Genomic DNA, 16,993 nt, shown 5'->3' with positions numbered 1-16,993 from the left:
AGGTTATAAGCTTTATTATTCAATAATACTGACAACGACAATAAAAGAAATGTCGGATATCTAGGGATAAAATATAATTAATTAGTGATTTCAAAGGGAAGCAAGAGTTTTATTATAATCAAAGTGTGAGAGTGATTGAAAGTGCTTTATTGGTATTGGTGTGTGTGTTAGGTCTTAATATCATACCTTTTAGTATGTTTTACTTTACATCATTTCATGACTTTGTTTTCTTCTAAAATTCTTAGATTGATACTAGTAACCTGTTTTCTTTTGTACTTTTTTCCAAGTAACGTTAGCAAGATTAATTGAGAGGTAACTAAATATAAGGCTTGTATTTAATGATGTTGTAAGTATAAGTCTTTGTATATCAACAGCTATACTTTTATTGATCAAACTTGAATATATAAGTCAAAATCATTAGTGGGCTTACAGCAAAAAATAAACTAGAGCTTATATAAAACATGATTACCTTTCCTGATTATATCGATGAGTATGCGAATAATCAATACTGCATGTCGTTTAGCCTTTTTGACGAGTAAATTAAACCCTCTTTTTGTTTTTGTTTGATAATAGCATAACAGATTTCTATGGATAAATCTTAAAAGCAAAGCAAATAACAGAGGGTTTTTTTATAGAAGGAACTGAGAATAATCTTAACAAATACAAAACATATGAATTAATTGGAAGTATTTACAGCCCTTTAGATTTCAGAAACCACAGGGAAGAGAAATGGGGAAAGAAGCTATTATTTAAATACTAGACTAGAAAAAGCTTTATGTTAGTAACATTATTAAATTTAAAGAAATAGAGCGCAGTAGATGAGCAGAAACAGAAAAAATATACATATGTTTGAGGACTATTAGTGTTAACTTTATGCATTAGATTGCATACTTAGACCTTCTGTATATTCTTATGGGCGTCAATTTGAGTCGCAGTTATCTCGGTATAGCTATAAAAGTATAATTAAAGAAATATCATCAAATTTATAGATCCTAAAAAAAAAAGAGCGAAAGAATTGGGGCTGTATGATGAAAGTTACAAGCCTTATTTTACTAAAAGCTAATACAGTTCGTTACGGTTTTTCATTTAAAGTTAAAAGAAAGAAATAAAGCAACACAATAATTACACGTGTTCATTGCCTTATATAAAATATGCTCATCCTTACTATTTGTCTTTACTCTTCCCACTCCTCATCATCTAATTTGTTAATTAAAAAGGGATCTTCATTTCTGTATATATAGAGAAGAAGAAAATTATTTTCCTTTAAACATATCAACTATTCTTCAATACTTTTTCACAATGCTCAGCTACGAAAGACAAAGTACATTCTCTAAAAATTCGTTTAAATTCAGAAACAACAACTTGAAAAAATATTCAAGTAAAGGTGACTTTAATTAGACATTAGGACACTTCTTTATTCATTGATAAAATTTTATTAACAGCCTTTATATTCCATTTTACTGTTGTTTTTGTTGTTTTTTTTTTTTTAAAAAAAAAAAAAGACTCTCGAACCATAAATCATGAGATTGTAGGAATCCCTCCCTCAAGACCAACTCTTCAAAAGAAGTTTATTAAAGGACTAAAATCACCTATGTACCAATGCCTTGACTGTGATTACGTTAGTGATCGAAAGAGTAACCTTTCAAGACACATGGAAAAACACACACAAACTCGAGAACCCCCTCGTTGTGATGTATGTCACAAATCTTATAACTCAAAATTCAACCTTAAACGACACCAAAGATTACATGAATTCTCTCAAAGCAGTAAATAACGGCCAGATTGCCATCTTCCTTCCCTTCCGCATTTGCTCCTCCTTATATAGATATTACTCCAAGCTAATTATATACATATATACATATACACATAGCTTACTCTTATTACTTATTACTATTATATATCCCCAAAAATGCTTTATCTAAAATCTGTAAAATAAATATACACCACAATAACACTGTGTTTATTTCCACTATATCAAAAGAGCCATTAAGATATAAATCTACTCACAAGTCTTCCAATAAACGCCAAAAAAATTTCAAAGCTCAAATTATTTTCTAGCTGATCAGTAAACCCTAAATCAAATAAACAAACAAACAAAAAGAAGAACTTTATACCAAAACAAGATAAATGTAAAAGTATGTAGTACAATTCTGCTAACCTTTTGATGTTGATTAAGATAGAACACTATTGAAAATGACCTGGGTGTGGTAACTATGGCTCATATATATATATCTTCTTCTTTCACAGCAATAATATACTTTAATTGACTGCGCTTGTTTACATTCTGATTTTAAGCATGATGAATTTATGCGGGTACCTCTAATTATAACAATTTATTACCAAGTTGGAAGATTTTAGCAGTATTGTACCTTATATAGCTCCTTTATTTTCCTTTTCCCTTCATTTGTATGAGCCACAATTATCGTCACTGAATATACTAATGAGTACCAATAATAATAACAAGGCTTCATTTTCTAAATATGTATTTTTATTACTACTTTTAATTCAAGAGCTCATATAAATTTAAACTTTTGTCAATATTTTTCTTACAATTAGTCACAAAAAATTAAAGCCAAAGGTAAAAAACAGCTTTAGATTGACCATATAATACCCAGTGTGTGTTAATAAACATCTTTAGTATGTATGTATATAAACTGACAGCTAAGCAATTTGTATCCCATAAATCTATACTTAGCATAAGTTTGTTTGTGTTTTGATGCTCATAAACGGTGCCTATTAGGCGGCAGGGCTTAAGGAAATAAGAGAATATCCGAGAACATAAAATATGTGCTAAAGAGACACGGTAAGCCAAAAATAAACCAAATGGCTAATGGGTTTATTTACGGTAATGATTAAACGATAACCAGTAAAATGAAAAGAATCCTCCAAACACTGTATATATAAATATGGTACAAAAGATTGGAAGACATCAACAAAACATGGATCCCGAAATTTCAACTCAAAAGTTTTCATTCTTGTTTTTTTGATTACATAGTTATCATTTTTTTTTTAAAAAAAAACCATGAAGCCCAAAACTTAAAGAGGAGCATGTTAATTAAAGAAATTATTAACAGGGATATGCATAATGTATGTTTTAATGAGGATTGTATCACAAACCATCTTATTCCACTGTTATTCTTATTACAGAAAACGGGTCAGTATGACATTATACTTTTTCCGGAAATTGGTTTTTATTTTTGCACCAATAATTTCCGGAAAAAATGTATGTCAAAGACAATGTGGAAAAGTAAATATATAGATACTTGGCACAATCCAATAATTCGACTACCTCTTAATAGATACTACCAATATATGTGTGGGTGCAACTGGGTGTATTTAAACGGCTTGACACCTCCTTACTAAGCATAAATATGTCTATAGTCAATCCTTGATTAAATATAGCAAAGTTATAAATGTGTAGCAAACTACATGTGTACCTGCATTTTTTAGTAACTTTAGTGCTAAAGATACAGACTTATCCAACCAAATGGTGCGCGTTTCTTACCAGAAATTTACAACCTTATACATTATTTACTTACACAGCCCATATACTGAATTTAAAGTGTATATGTAGGTTATAAAAGCATGAATTTACTTGTTAATTTAACTAATTAACAAAGCACTCAAAACGATCTATTACTATTTTGTAGTATGGTTTCTACTATTTAACATATCTCTAGCTTTGAGACCATATTTTCTAGGTTAGTTTTAGAAAATATCACAAGAATTTCCCCACAATCAATATCCCACTCCTCCTTCTCTTTATAGTATTTTTCTTATATTTTTTGGGGATCCTTCAGAAATAATATATTTTTAATAATAAAGTTTACTCCTTATTATTATTATTAATATAAGCATTTTCGGTAGTTATCTTTCTATAAAAAAAATAACGTCAGGACTTGGTCAATTTCAGCCCATTCTTGACAGTTCTTCTTTCCTTTAAGTACTATTTAGAGACAATAATAGTAGATGTTACTAATAGTAGTAGTTTTTATAATAACATGATTTTTATAGCACATCTTGATAGTAATTTCTATTATGATAGAATTTGATTGCAATAATTGTGTATGTGTTTTTTGGCGAACTTTAGGCCACTAGTCTCTTTTTCTTCTTCTTTTGACATGATTTTTGTATTTGTTTTCCTACATTAAAAATAAGAGTATATATATATATATTACTCTTTTTGTTTCACTGTTATGAATTGTATCAAAAGTGTAAATATATTTAATGGGGCTTATACGATTTACACTGTAAATATATATGTAAATAGCCGATACAGACGAGGGTATTTTTTGTTCTTATCTTATTTCAAGAAATACATTGACGTTACTCATTAGCTATTTCTGTTGTTTTTGTTGCTGTTATGGGAACTTCAAAGTATTTAAATAGTTCATGCCTGGCCCGGATTCTCTATATTTATTCGGTTTGAATTTTGTGGATATTTATTTAAGGTGTGGGCTGAGCCAAAAATTACTTTAAAGCCTATATCTACTTTTTGCTGTATTTTGGGAGAGATGATATATATATATATATATATATATAGATAGATATATTATGTCAAATTCATAAATACATTTTTATATAGTACAAGCCGTATCTAATTTTATTTTGTTTATTTTATAATTTGATTTTGAAACATACAAGGTTTATTCATTTGACCTAATAAATTTTGGAAGGAATAAAGTATTCACAAGAAAGCTTGGTTTAAGTTTTTCTTTTTATGGAGTGCAAAAAAAAACAACCAAACAAATAAGTAAGTAAGGTTTCCGTCTTTCAAACCCAAGAGATATCTTGACTGATAAAATATAGGTAGTTTCTATACATGTCATTCATTACTTTTTCTTTTTATGTTTCATTTGTTTAAACAACTCCCTGCCAATAACAACAAAATAACTGTTAACACTAATGTATCTTTATACACTTGTGCTTAAATTTCACATTTAATCAAGTAAATTGTTTCAAGAAATATATGTATATAGAATAAATTAATAGATTAATTAATTAATAAATAGAGTGATATTCAAGAACCTTTATACCTATATTTTATATATGTATATCAGTCTTCTTCTTTATACTTGTTTCCGTTAAAAGAAGGCGAGAAAAGAAAGGAAGGGTTGAGTTGAGTTATGAGAGAGAAGGGAGGGGAATAGATAATAACTGATTATTTACAAGATCTTTAACCATCTCCACTCCTTGTTTCGTCCATGGTCACTAAACAGATGTCGTATTAAAAAAAAGTATAAAAGAAAAAAAAAGATATATAGATATATAGTAGTCAGCATAAAATGTGACAAACCAAGAAGCACCAAAAAAACAAATATAATGATATTCAATTTTTTAAAGAAAAAGTAATATACCCTTCGTTATTCACTCGCCCACTGCCAGTTGCCCCATTACTATTGTTATTGTTACTGGTACTGTTACTGTTATTGGTGCTTGGGTTGACTAGAGACACGATCTCTTCAATTCTCTTCTCTTTGTCTTCTTCGGCCGGTTTCTTCTGAGACCAGAAACTAAACCTGACAACAGGAGATTTCTTTGCTGGCAAAGGATCAGGTGTTGCACTGACTGTAGAATGAGAGGTCGCAGTTGTGGCAATAGTTGCATTGTGACGTACTACTATAGGTGAGTGATTGGTGTCATTGAAAGATGTTGTCGTGGTGGTCGTGGCTGGAGGTGGGGGTGGAGAAGGCTTTTGATAAAATTGGCGAAACAAAGCTGTGGTGAAACTGTCGGTTGCCCTGGGTGGTTCTGCCGGTGGAGCGGGAAGAGTGGATGGAGCTGACGGAGATATATTGCTGCTACTACTACTGATGTTATTGTGGTTGTTGTGGCTATGGCTATGGTTATAGCTAGTAATGATGTCTGAATGTAAATTGGTTGTTATCCAAGGAGAGAGAGAGATACTGGCGTAGTGTGGTACAGTGTCAAGTTGGAATACGGGAAGAGGGGCATCGATTGGTTCGAATGCGTGTCTCGTTTGATGAAACCCTATACGTCGATGGGTGTGCCTCTCACTGTCATCCCGATTACCATCATCTCGCCGCTTGGAAGGGGTGGGTGTCCAGATCGGGCTTTCGGGTAATTTGGGATGCCTTGGGCTGTGCGTGGACGCAGTGTCTTCATAAATTTGAGGTGTCGGTACTACCACCAAGTGCTGTGAGGACTGTTTTTGGTTGTCATGTCGACTCAGAGGATAATCATCAAGCGAAGATTGAGATATGGATTTAGGGAGAGTTGCTGCGCTACTGGCAGGGGAAGTTTGGTTTGTTAGTAGACTCATCTGGTCCAAAAGATCGGTTTCATCATCCACAATGGTTGTTTCCGTAGTGGTGGCCGTAGCAGTAGTCAGAGGCGTAGTGGTTCGCCTACTGGTTACCATAGACTCTGAAAGAGGTCTATCTGACATTTGTTGATATTGTGTAAAGGGCCATTTTGAGTATGGCTGAAAGGGAATCATGGCGAGATTGGACATGTCAAACGAAGTACGATGATCTTGGCTGAATGTGTTTCTCATAACATGGTTCCGTGTGGCTACTTCCAAAGCAGTCGGTGGACGGACCTGTCGATGAGATGACGATACTGATTCAATCGTGTGATTGACGATAGTGCTCTCTGGTATTGTTTCTTTTGGCGTTTCATCAGATGATGGCTCTGACTTTTCCCACAGGTTTGGAGGTTGGATGACCACGGCATCTGTGGTAGTAGTGGGGCTGGATGTGATCATTATTATATCGGTTTCCAGCTTAGTGGTTGTGACATTTGGGTCAACGTCGGAAATAAATGGGTGCTTTAGTGCATCCTGTGCAGTTGTACGAAGTTCTGGGGTAAAGATTAGACACTGACGAACCAGGTCGAGTAGTTGTTCAGAGTCGCAAGGGATAACGGTCTCCAGAGGTTTTGGTAACAGCTACAGGCTATTTTATGAGTTAAACAAAATCAAGTAATGAATGATAGTTTGAAAACAAACGGTAGGAGAAAGAGAGAGAGAGACAAATTTGATAGGTAAGCACAATAAGATTATAATAAGGTGTTCGTACCTGGGGAAAATCAAAGCCAATCTTGTGGGCCAGTCTGACACCTTCTTTCCACTCGCCTTTGTCGGCCGGTAGAGTGACAACAGACGGGTCCGGAGGTAATTCGATTACTGAAGGCTTTTTTCTTGCGAATCCAGGACTGACCCGTTTTTCAGGTCTGGCTCTTTTGCGAATAAAGGTTTTTTTTCCAGGACTTCCCATCACTTGACAAATGCGGTATAATTGGTCAATCTCCGATTGGCCAGGGAAAAGCGGCTGTAAAGTGATAAGTTCGGCAATAATGGCACCTACAGCCCAAAGATCCACAGAAGCAGCATAGACTGGTGAGCGTAAGAGTACTTCGGGAGCTCTGTACCTAGTAGTAATAATAATAATACATATGTAAGTGACAAGAAATCAAGATTGATCAAGGACTTTTATTTCTTTCAAAAAAAAGGGCTCTTACCATCTTGTGCTGACATAGTCTGTGTAAGGTGGTTTGCTATTCAATTCTCGCGCTAGACCAAAGTCAGCGAGTTTGATGATGGGACCGGATGTGCTCGATCCAATCAATAGGTTTTCTGGTTTCATGTCTCGATGGAAGATGTTATGTTGGTGGATATGAGCAAGTGCAGATAATACCTGTCGCCTAGAAAATTACAATAATAATAATAATAATGACAGTAGAAAAAAATGAGTCAGTACATAATAGTGACATATACGTGCACACACACACTTTTTTTTTCATAATCGCACATATACTAAAATATCAACCTATTAATCTATTTCCTACACAATATCCTTGATTTCATCGTTGGAAATCGTCGAATCTTGTTCTCGTCGTGTCTTGATCAGTTGATAGAGATTACCCTGATCCATAAACTCCATAACAAAGTAAAGGTCATTGACTGGTGAAAGAAAGCTGTCATAGAGCTGGACAATGTTGGGATGAGCTGGCATTTGGCTGAGGAGCTTGATTTCTCGAAGATCGTTGCATTCGGAGGAATCACTGAATTTTTTCTTCATCACTTTGACTGCAACCTTTTTGTATTTTTGTTTTGTTTTATATATACATTGTGTGTTTGTGTATATATATGTATATATATATTGAATGTTATAGATGATAGTAATTGTTTATATTTTTTTTATATTTTTTTATTGTCGATGCTTACAATGTGTTGAGATTCTTTGTTTTTGGCACGATGAACAGACCCAAAGGATCCGTCGCCAATCTGTCCTAGGAATTCGTATTCGTCGTGAGGATCTGCAGTCTTTGTCATTTTAAAGAGATAAAGGGAAAGAAGAAATAATTAAATAAAAAGAGAGAAAGAAGGAAAGAGAGTATTTGTGAAAAAAAAGAAGTGTCTTTGAAAGGGGGAGTGAAAAGCTGTTAATATAAGAAGAAGAAGAAGAAGAAGGGAAGAAATGGAAAAAGAGGAAATAAGTATCTGAGGTTGGGGAAATTATTACGTTATTTTACAAATATATATATATATATATATAATTATATATATAGGATTATCCTTTTGTGGTCCAAATAACTAGAATTTCTTTAAATACTGGTCTCGAGTACTATTATTGGAAGTAATAAAAGAGTCTTTTTTTTTGGTTTTTGCTTCTTTGCTTAATATCTAATAACCTAGTTAAATGAATTTTGTACCGATGGCTTTCAATGGAATAGAGTCCAGATACTAATTAAAGACTAGAAGAAACAAATATGTATTCTGTCAACTCCCTTAAAAAAAAAGACAAATTATACATAATATACATTATTGTGATGTTTTCTTAATAGCTGTAATGCCATTTGTTGGATAAATGCTATATATCATTAAATCAGCCGTAAAATTAGATTTACTTTTCCCGTTATCTGTGGGGATTTGCTTACAAAACCTTGTTCTTTCTCATTCAATATTAAAAGAGCATGATTTATATTCATTTAAGTTTATTTTGAGGTAGTCAGTCTCGATCTTAAGTTGAAGAAACTATAATATACAATACGATACAATATACAAGGAAATATAATACAATACAATACAATGAAGTATAATATTTGCTATCAATCATTACTAATATATAGTAAGGTATTTAAGAAGAACTCTTGTGGCGGATATCAGGATCTGTCCAGAACTTGCGAACCATACTGCCAATTCCACCTGTGAAATGCAACATAAAAAAAAATAATTAAATATGATTATCAAAATCAGAATTTCCACTAGAAAATTATCATCCCATCTTTTTATTTATTTATTTTAATTGACATTGATCATCAGCTTACCGAGTACACACACAGACACAACTGTAACAAGAGGATAGACCTCGACAGGGACGTGCTTTTTGTTGAGACGGCTAAGGATCATTGTGATTTATTGAAATATATTGAACAAGTAGAATGTGATTTATTTTCTTTTTTGAAAAAAAATTGATATTTGAACAAGACAATAATAATCAACTTGTCTTTTTATAACTAACAGAAAGTAAACCCTCCACTAAGGCATGAATTCATGACATCACCATCGATTGGTTGATCTAAGTATTGAACCTCATCATTAATGCATAGGCCTGAGTCATCTATTAAGAGAGCATTAATGCCAGTTATTTGATTCGCTTTGTTTTTTTCTTGTTTTTTTTTACTTCATCTTTAAGTTTCTCCTTGTTTTTCATATATTTCAACAAGGAAAATGTTAGCTGGCACCATTGGCGTGCTTTATCAGAATCATGAGAGCTACAATTAATATATGAAGAGAAGGAGAAGTGTTTAATCCACATGATTGTATTTGGAGAGTATACACGCACTAGGAAAGGGCGACACCTTCATTCCAGGTAACCACAACGATGTAGTACAGTTCATCTTGGGGGTAAGTCTTTTTTTTTAGGATAAAAATATATATACAATTTTATAATATATTAATAGATGCGCTTACTCTATTATCATTATATTTAAAGATCCGAAAATAAAAGCTTACTTCACAACCCATATACAAGAGTGTCTTTTGAAGAAGTTCTAGGGTCCTTTTCTTGTCATGTTCAATTGAGATTGCTAGGTAAAGTCGAGTCCATTTTGCACACCTATCCACTTCATCAGGTCTTTTGCGTGCATAGAATAAACCGATCAGAGCCTTTGTTTTATTATCATTATTGTTAATAAAGGTCATTGCTTTTTCAACCTCATACCCCCTTTATATATCATTCATTTAATATTAATGAGACCAACCTCTAATACTCTAATCAGAACTTGTAAAAAGGTGTAAGTATTCTTTTTTCCAAGCTCTTAAAGCACGCACAAATACACCCTCACCCATATATATATATATGTGTGTGTACTTACTTTGAATAGGGCATTGGACTTGTAGAAAGGCAGCTATGGTAACATTATTTGCATGCGTGTGTATGATTGTATTAATGTATATAAAAATCATAATCAATCTTCCCCCCTTCTTTTTTTTTTATTGATTTCTTCTTCTTCTTTTTCTTCTTCTTCTTTACCTGTCATTCTTCCACATATTCGTCCTGCAGAAGCATTCTCGGAAGTCTGGGCATATTGCTAGGGAGAAACAATAGTAAACATACAATAGTAATAAGAATAATAATATCAAAAGAAGCAAGACCAAACATATTGCAGCACATAAATCTAAAATAGACAAGCTTGCCTCGACTGCCTTTGCTGCTTCTTCAAAATGACCAAGTTTGACCATAGCTTCTATTTCGAATAACTGCACAATGCTTGTCCATGGATCCTTATTCTTATCGTTATCTACATCCTCATTCGTATTCTTTAATTGGCACAAAATATCCGACAGCTCTTTATACACGTTGTCCTGTTTTTAAAAATATTATTGGTTCCCTTCTTATCCTTCTTCTTCTTGTTGATAGACAAGGGATTAATCTCTGCCACTAGAGTATACCTCTTTGGGAAAGTCCGAAAATACATATGCTGTAGCACACATCAAAGCGCACACCTTTTGCCTATCATTGTAGGTTTGGCTGTCATTACCCTCCAATCTAGTCAGCTATGTAAGAAATATTAGCAAGTAGTGTTCTAAAGAAAAAATAAAGAAAAAGAAAAACTGGTTTCTTTCTGTCTTTCTTGCCTTGTAAGCAATAGAAATAAATATGTGCCCAAAAGAAGGGGTCTCTTTCTCGTAACACTGAAGACCAAAGTTCCATGCTGAATATATCAATACGTACAACCATTTAATATTATACATAAAGAGAAAAATCACCTAATGAGCTTTTATTCTTCTTTCTTTCATTTCTTTTACCTGTACTCAAGAACCACTCCAATATTATTTTTCTTGTTTCAAACAAAGACTCTTGTAGTAACTCTGTATTAGGCAGCACTTCAAGTACTACAGATTGTATACAAAAAAAGTTGTTGAGCTCAATAATGGCAATAATTAATGAATTAATTTATTAGCGAAAATCAAATACCAACTACCTTTATGAAATGTATCGACCAATTCCTCTAATTGCCTTTAAACAATATTAGCAATATTCAATTAAAACAGCCCCAACAATAAAGGAAGACAAAAAAAACGTCAAGAAAGCACAAGAGGTTTAGATGTTAGAATCAACCAATAGAGTTCGTGTGTTAAACTCAACTGTGTGTTTAATGATACATCCTGATTGATACCAAGTTTGACCATCCACCTGTCAAAGAGAACATATTCAATGATGTTGCAACCACATTTTATACTTATATTCTTACCTAGCTAGTGTCAATATGTCAAAGTATGTGGTCGTGTCCGGACCATTCTTTTGATAAAGATTCCAAACATGCGCAAAAACACAATGGAGAATTTTGGGTTGGTTTGCCTAGCGAGATTCCATAGTAATGACAGTATATATATATGTGATAAAATTAATAGTAAATAAAATAAAAGAAAGAGGGATAATTCAATAAGGAGATATGTCTGACTTGCCATGAAAGCTTTCTTTGCGACGGATAACAGCTCGTACATCTCGAGACCTTTTGAAGAAATCAAGTTTTCCAAATACAATAGTGCTAAAGTAATAGTTATAATAGCATCTGCTTTAATTTCTCTGTTTTCTGCTGTTTATATAGATATTTGAAATCTATTAATCAAGTTACCTTTGGACCACATAGATAACTTTATAGAAATGTCAAACAATAAAATATAATCTTCATTAGAGAATGTATCATCTGGAAAGCTCTCTGACAGATAGTGTAAAGCTCTTTCAGGTAAGTCTGCTTCAAGATAGCACACTGCTAATTTTCTAATAATCCAAGAATAAGCATATGTACTTTTTATTTTAAATATTTTAAATATTATATTATAATTTTACCTTGCAAGAACAAGGGTGTTTGGATCTTTAGGAAATGATGCAAGACACAAAGACCATGTATGCTTATACCATACCAACGCATGGCTAAAATCTTGCTTCTAAAATGAAACACACATATATACTGTTTAGTTTCTTTTTTTTTCTTTACAGCCCCACAAGAGTCAAATATATATATATATATAGAGATTTACCTCATAGAAGCAATCGCCTATTCTCCACATAAGCTTTAATGATGTGTGAGTATAATGAAAATAATTAATATTGATTTGTTTGTTTTAGAATCATAACAAAAAACAACAATTTGAAATCATCAACACCAAACCATTTGAAATAATTGCAAATCGACGGTACACATTTCTTCTCGTAAAAGGTACACTCCTTTTTGTTTTGTTTTTGTTCCATTGGCAAGAGTCTCAGTATAGATTATTCTAAGAAAAAGATGTTTGTAACAACTGACCATTCATTGTTGATTCGAGCAATTCTTCAGTCGCTGAAATGTCTTGAGGAGTACATTTTGCAATGAATGAAAGTTTGAAGAGAGTCAGGGTTTGAAAAGTAGCCAGATCATCAGATTTTGGATGATTTGTGTTTAGATTTCTTTGAATGAGTAAATCTAGCCCACTGACAAGAGTATCGGCTCTGTTTTATTTTCCTGTTAATATTTAAAGAAATATAAATCAACTTATATATGCTTACTGGACAATATTCTGGAGATTTCTCAATGTGTTCATTAACCTACATACAGCATTTATGTGAGTATTAAAAATGTAGTGTGTATTTCAACAGAGTATGAAGTATGTAGGAAATCATTACAGATACATGTCTCCTGTTTGAACAGAGCATTTTTCCATGGCCTGAAAGTAAACTAATTAATGTGCTTAAATGAGATAACAATTTCAACCCAATTCGACCTTTTCTTTACTTATTCACCTCTCTCAACAGTAATTTTGACAGGATTATCGACTTTAATCAAGATAAACAATCTTGCCATATAATACACTACATCTTTGTGCATATCCTAAGTAAAATAAAATATCGATTAAAAATTCCATTTTTTTTTAAAAAAAAAGAAAAGATCGTATCTTTCACAGTAAATTTTCTGTACTTACAGAAGAAATTCGCAAGAGCATCTTGGTCAGATTAGATGACAAAGAATCTTCTAATCTATTTGAATACATCTGTAGTAATCTCACTTTTAGAAATTAAAAAGAAAAAGAAGTGAATGCGTAATGGTCAGATATTGTTTTATAAAGGGGATATAGATATCAAATTACTCACTAGTAAGGTCTAGTAAATCTTTCTAGAGGTAAAAAATATCATAAAGAAAAAATTAATTCAAATAAGCATTTATGCATAGAAAGGGTGTACTTGCATGAATACAAGTATTGCATATTGAAAAATCAATCTTTGTATTGGTCCTGGCTAACCAACATAGAGCATCTTTAGCAGAAGTATGAGAGAGTTCGGTTCCAACAATAATGCACAGTCTCAGCATAAATTCTGTCTTGGAATATAAACAAATTAAGTGTGAGGTGAACTGTCAAAAAGATCTCTATTTGTGTAATACAACCTGATATATATATATATATATATATATATATATAAACTAAAGAAATCCCCAATTTGATTAAATTCCTGTATTTTACCTTTTGTGTTTTATTGTTATCATCATATATAGAAATCGAATCTATTAGCAGTAAACACAAACATGTATATCAGTACAGCTGAATGGACATCTGCGCCTCATTATGATCGTGTACCTGAAGCCTTGTCGAACAGCTCCTCAGCATTTCGCCACTCTCCACGTCTAGAAGCCTTGTAAGAGTGTTATTTTGAGGCACCAAACATTAATAGAGCTCAAGTCGTTTTATTATTTCGCTAGGCTATTTATGTATCTATAGATATACTTACAAGCTCTGCCATGAACATGAACAGCTCAGAGGTATCCATATGTTGGTATGACCATGTACGGTCAGGCTTTGAAAGTGAGCTAGTGCTCTCTGCCTTGTGTTTCCACTAAAACAGTAATAAAAGCAAAAAAAGAAAAAAATCAAACAATATTCATGTATATACATATATCAGAAGAAGAAGAAGAAGAAGAAGAAATGAGAGCCTTAGTATTAGATATATACAATAATGATATTCAACTTACTCCAAGAGCTTCTTCAAACGCTTTCTCTGCCCTTTCATAATCTCCACAGTCTAAAGAATTACACACGTTAATTAATTTATTCATTTGTTTTTTTTTGCTGGTGTGTGAATAAAACGAGAATTATTCATGCTGGTTACACTGATACAGACTTATCCAAGCTTTGGCTACTTTTGTAGCCATATTCATGTGTTGAAACAATGATTTTTCTTATAGATATCATAAAGTACATGTTTTTTTTTTGGTTGGTTAATACTTGCAAATTAATAAATACACCCAACCCAAAGAAGAAAAATATCACACACACAGACACACACTTGTTTTATATGATCATCTTACCTGTAGATTTATCTGTAGTTCCTAACTGGATCATATAGTAGCCAACATGTCGCACTAATATATTTTATATATACACACACACATAAACACTTTGTCATTAGACTTGATTGTCCAACGCTTAAAGCTAAAATAATGATATTACGCAGTGCGTGTAAAGTACACCAATCTTTTGCATCTAGTCCATCTTGAGTAAGTAAGGTAGCTGTATTCCAGAGATGAATTCCTGTAAATAATAAGCAAGAAAAGAACAATTATTCTTGATACTTTGATTGTTGTTGGTGTATTAAAAAGGAGAAGGAAATGATATATGTATAAAACTCAATATTAGAGATAGAAAACCTTTTGTCTTGTAAAGTGAATCAAATGATAGGCTACAAATTCTATCTTTCTTGGCAAGTATGTCTATTGTCTTTAGCATTTGACATAGGTGGGGAAGCATATACTCTGGTTCGAGCTGTTTTGTATTTATCACTTGGTTTGCATATTCTAAACCAACCATGCATATATAAGTATATATGTAATCAATCTATTTGACAAGATTGTTGTAATAAATCAAGTACAACAACCTTACCAAGCAAATCAAGCTGCCTGGACTCTGACATTGTTCTTTGTGTTGAATCAGTTGGTTTGAGATAATGGATAACATAATGAAATTACTTTCTTATTATTTAATTAAATGTATATCTCTGCTGACGTGAAGAACAGTCATATTTGGATATGATGATGTGAAAATATTATTGTCTTTACAATAGTTATCAAGGATGCTCACACCTCACATTCTACACATCATACACGCAGTTTACAAGTAAAATTCTTTAAAAGTGTAAAATACAATATATTCTGCAGAGACACATAAAGCACACTATTGCCATTGTCACAAATGGATTACAATTATTTTATTGACCACACTTTAAGAATTACAAGCAAACCTCTGTTCATAATACTGTTATCATTTTTTTTTTTGAAACAATGATATGTGAATTGAAACACTGTGACCATTCTTCTTCTTAATAACCCACCCTTTCATTCCCAAGCCACGTCGCGTGCTCTGACCAGGCCTTCATCACTTTTTATTTTTTACTTATTTTTACGCCCACCCCCACCTTTTTTTTTCCCCTACCCTCACTCCCCATGTCGAAAAAACCTCAAGCAGCCGAGGTTCTCATCCGCCTTCTTGTCAGTGCCGGTAAAGCCTCTCCATCACCACCTGTTGGCCCCGCTCTGGGTGCCCGTGGTGTAAAGTCTATGGATTTTTGCAAGCAGTTCAACGACAAGACCAAGCACATTGTACCCGAGACACCTATGCCCACAGTGATTACAATCAAGCCCGACAGAACATTCACATTTGTCGTAAAGACTCCTCCTACAACATTCCTTCTCAAGCGTGCAGCAGGCATCGCCAAGGGTGCATCCACCCCTGGTACTGAAGTTGTTGGCAGTGTTACTTTGAAACATGTGTATGAAATCGCCAAGTTGAAGCAGCAGGACAACAATTTGAAGCACCTGTCACTCGAGAGCATCTGTGGAAGTATTATTGGTGTCGCAAAGAGTGTCGGAATTGAGGTTGTGCATTAAACAAAAGCAAAAAAAAAAATAAGAAGGAAGGAATGGAATGGAATGGAGAGATACGACTGTTGATATATAGACACAAATACGCAAACACACATACACACATACATACATATATATACACACATACTCACACATACACCCATGTACAATTGAGAGAAAGAAAAGAGAAAGAGAGAAAGAGAGAGAAATGAAAAGCAAAGTTTGACAAATGGGTGGGACAATAAGGTCAATTTGAGATTCCTTATTATGTTCTGTAGACATTACAGCTATAAAAAAAATGTGACATTGGCATAATTAACAATGAAGAGAAAGCAAAGTAAAGCAAAGATGAGTAGAACAAAAAAATATAATTAAATATATATTATAATTCAATGAAGTGTAATTTTTGTTTCTTTTTTTTTAAAAAAAAAAAGGAAAGATAATGGAAATAAAGAAAGTAGAATGTCCCCCATCCCATTACATTACAAGGGACCTTGGCTTCTCTTAAAGAAGACATCTATATCTATATGATATTATTACATGCTTTCCACCTTTTTTTTCTCTCTCTCTCTCTCTAAAAAAATAAGTGACTTTGGATTTGATACGAACTGGGGGTAGAGTGGGTAGAGTGGGT

The 16,993-nt window shown here is 33.0% G+C and overlaps 5 protein-coding genes across 5 annotated transcripts; 2 read left to right on the top strand and 3 right to left on the bottom strand.

Moving 5' to 3' along the window:
- Positions 1 to 1,299: 1,299 nt before the first annotated feature.
- PHYBLDRAFT_60592 (C2H2-type zinc finger transcription factor) lies at positions 1,300 to 2,717 on the top strand (the record flags this gene model as incomplete). Its single annotated transcript, XM_018440665.1, has 4 exons — positions 1,300 to 1,378; positions 1,503 to 1,693; positions 2,557 to 2,578; positions 2,662 to 2,717. 4 exons carry the CDS (start codon positions 1,300 to 1,302, stop codon positions 2,715 to 2,717), a joined length of 348 nt encoding a protein of 115 aa, XP_018295499.1.
- Positions 2,718 to 6,766: 4,049 nt separating this feature from the next.
- MKL1 (kinase MKL1 MAPK-like protein) lies at positions 6,767 to 8,296 on the bottom strand (the record flags this gene model as incomplete). The annotated part of the gene is made up of 5 exons (XM_018436528.1): positions 6,767 to 6,910; positions 7,149 to 7,392; positions 7,483 to 7,665; positions 7,810 to 8,057; positions 8,189 to 8,296. Coding segments are annotated over 5 exons (927 nt in total), but the record flags the coding sequence as incomplete, so codon positions are not given.
- Positions 8,297 to 9,101: 805 nt separating this feature from the next.
- Positions 9,102 to 9,373, bottom strand: PHYBLDRAFT_141346 (hypothetical protein; the record flags this gene model as incomplete). Its single annotated transcript, XM_018430575.1, has 2 exons — positions 9,102 to 9,169; positions 9,292 to 9,373. The coding sequence occupies 2 exons, from the start codon at positions 9,371 to 9,373 to the stop codon at positions 9,102 to 9,104; spliced, it is 150 nt and encodes a 49-aa protein (XP_018295497.1).
- A 169-nt stretch (positions 9,374 to 9,542) lies between these two features.
- Positions 9,543 to 15,410, bottom strand: PHYBLDRAFT_141345 (hypothetical protein; the record flags this gene model as incomplete). Its single annotated transcript, XM_018430574.1, has 30 exons — positions 9,543 to 9,584; positions 9,648 to 9,738; positions 9,810 to 9,877; positions 9,980 to 10,132; positions 10,228 to 10,247; positions 10,342 to 10,374; positions 10,500 to 10,557; positions 10,670 to 10,831; positions 10,919 to 11,023; positions 11,633 to 11,663; positions 11,722 to 11,828; positions 11,957 to 12,018; positions 12,106 to 12,251; positions 12,321 to 12,418; positions 12,512 to 12,544; positions 12,643 to 12,698; positions 12,778 to 12,959; positions 13,017 to 13,055; positions 13,140 to 13,185; positions 13,251 to 13,338; positions 13,430 to 13,512; positions 13,752 to 13,824; positions 13,967 to 14,007; positions 14,081 to 14,135; positions 14,232 to 14,336; positions 14,473 to 14,522; positions 14,809 to 14,862; positions 14,951 to 15,031; positions 15,148 to 15,294; positions 15,380 to 15,410. The coding sequence occupies 30 exons, from the start codon at positions 15,408 to 15,410 to the stop codon at positions 9,543 to 9,545; spliced, it is 2,340 nt and encodes a 779-aa protein (XP_018295496.1).
- A 529-nt stretch (positions 15,411 to 15,939) lies between these two features.
- On the top strand, positions 15,940 to 16,383 carry PHYBLDRAFT_108477 (hypothetical protein; the record flags this gene model as incomplete). Its single annotated transcript, XM_018428051.1, has 1 exon — positions 15,940 to 16,383. The coding sequence occupies one exon, from the start codon at positions 15,940 to 15,942 to the stop codon at positions 16,381 to 16,383; it is 444 nt and encodes a 147-aa protein (XP_018295495.1).
- Positions 16,384 to 16,993: the final 610 nt, after the last annotated feature.

This window comes from Phycomyces blakesleeanus (genome assembly GCF_001638985.1).
Source record: "Phycomyces blakesleeanus NRRL 1555(-) unplaced genomic scaffold PHYBLscaffold_4, whole genome shotgun sequence".
In the NCBI taxonomy this organism is placed as follows: domain Eukaryota; kingdom Fungi; phylum Mucoromycota; class Mucoromycetes; order Mucorales; family Phycomycetaceae; genus Phycomyces; species Phycomyces blakesleeanus.
This window is presented reverse-complemented; position numbering and strand designations above follow the sequence as displayed.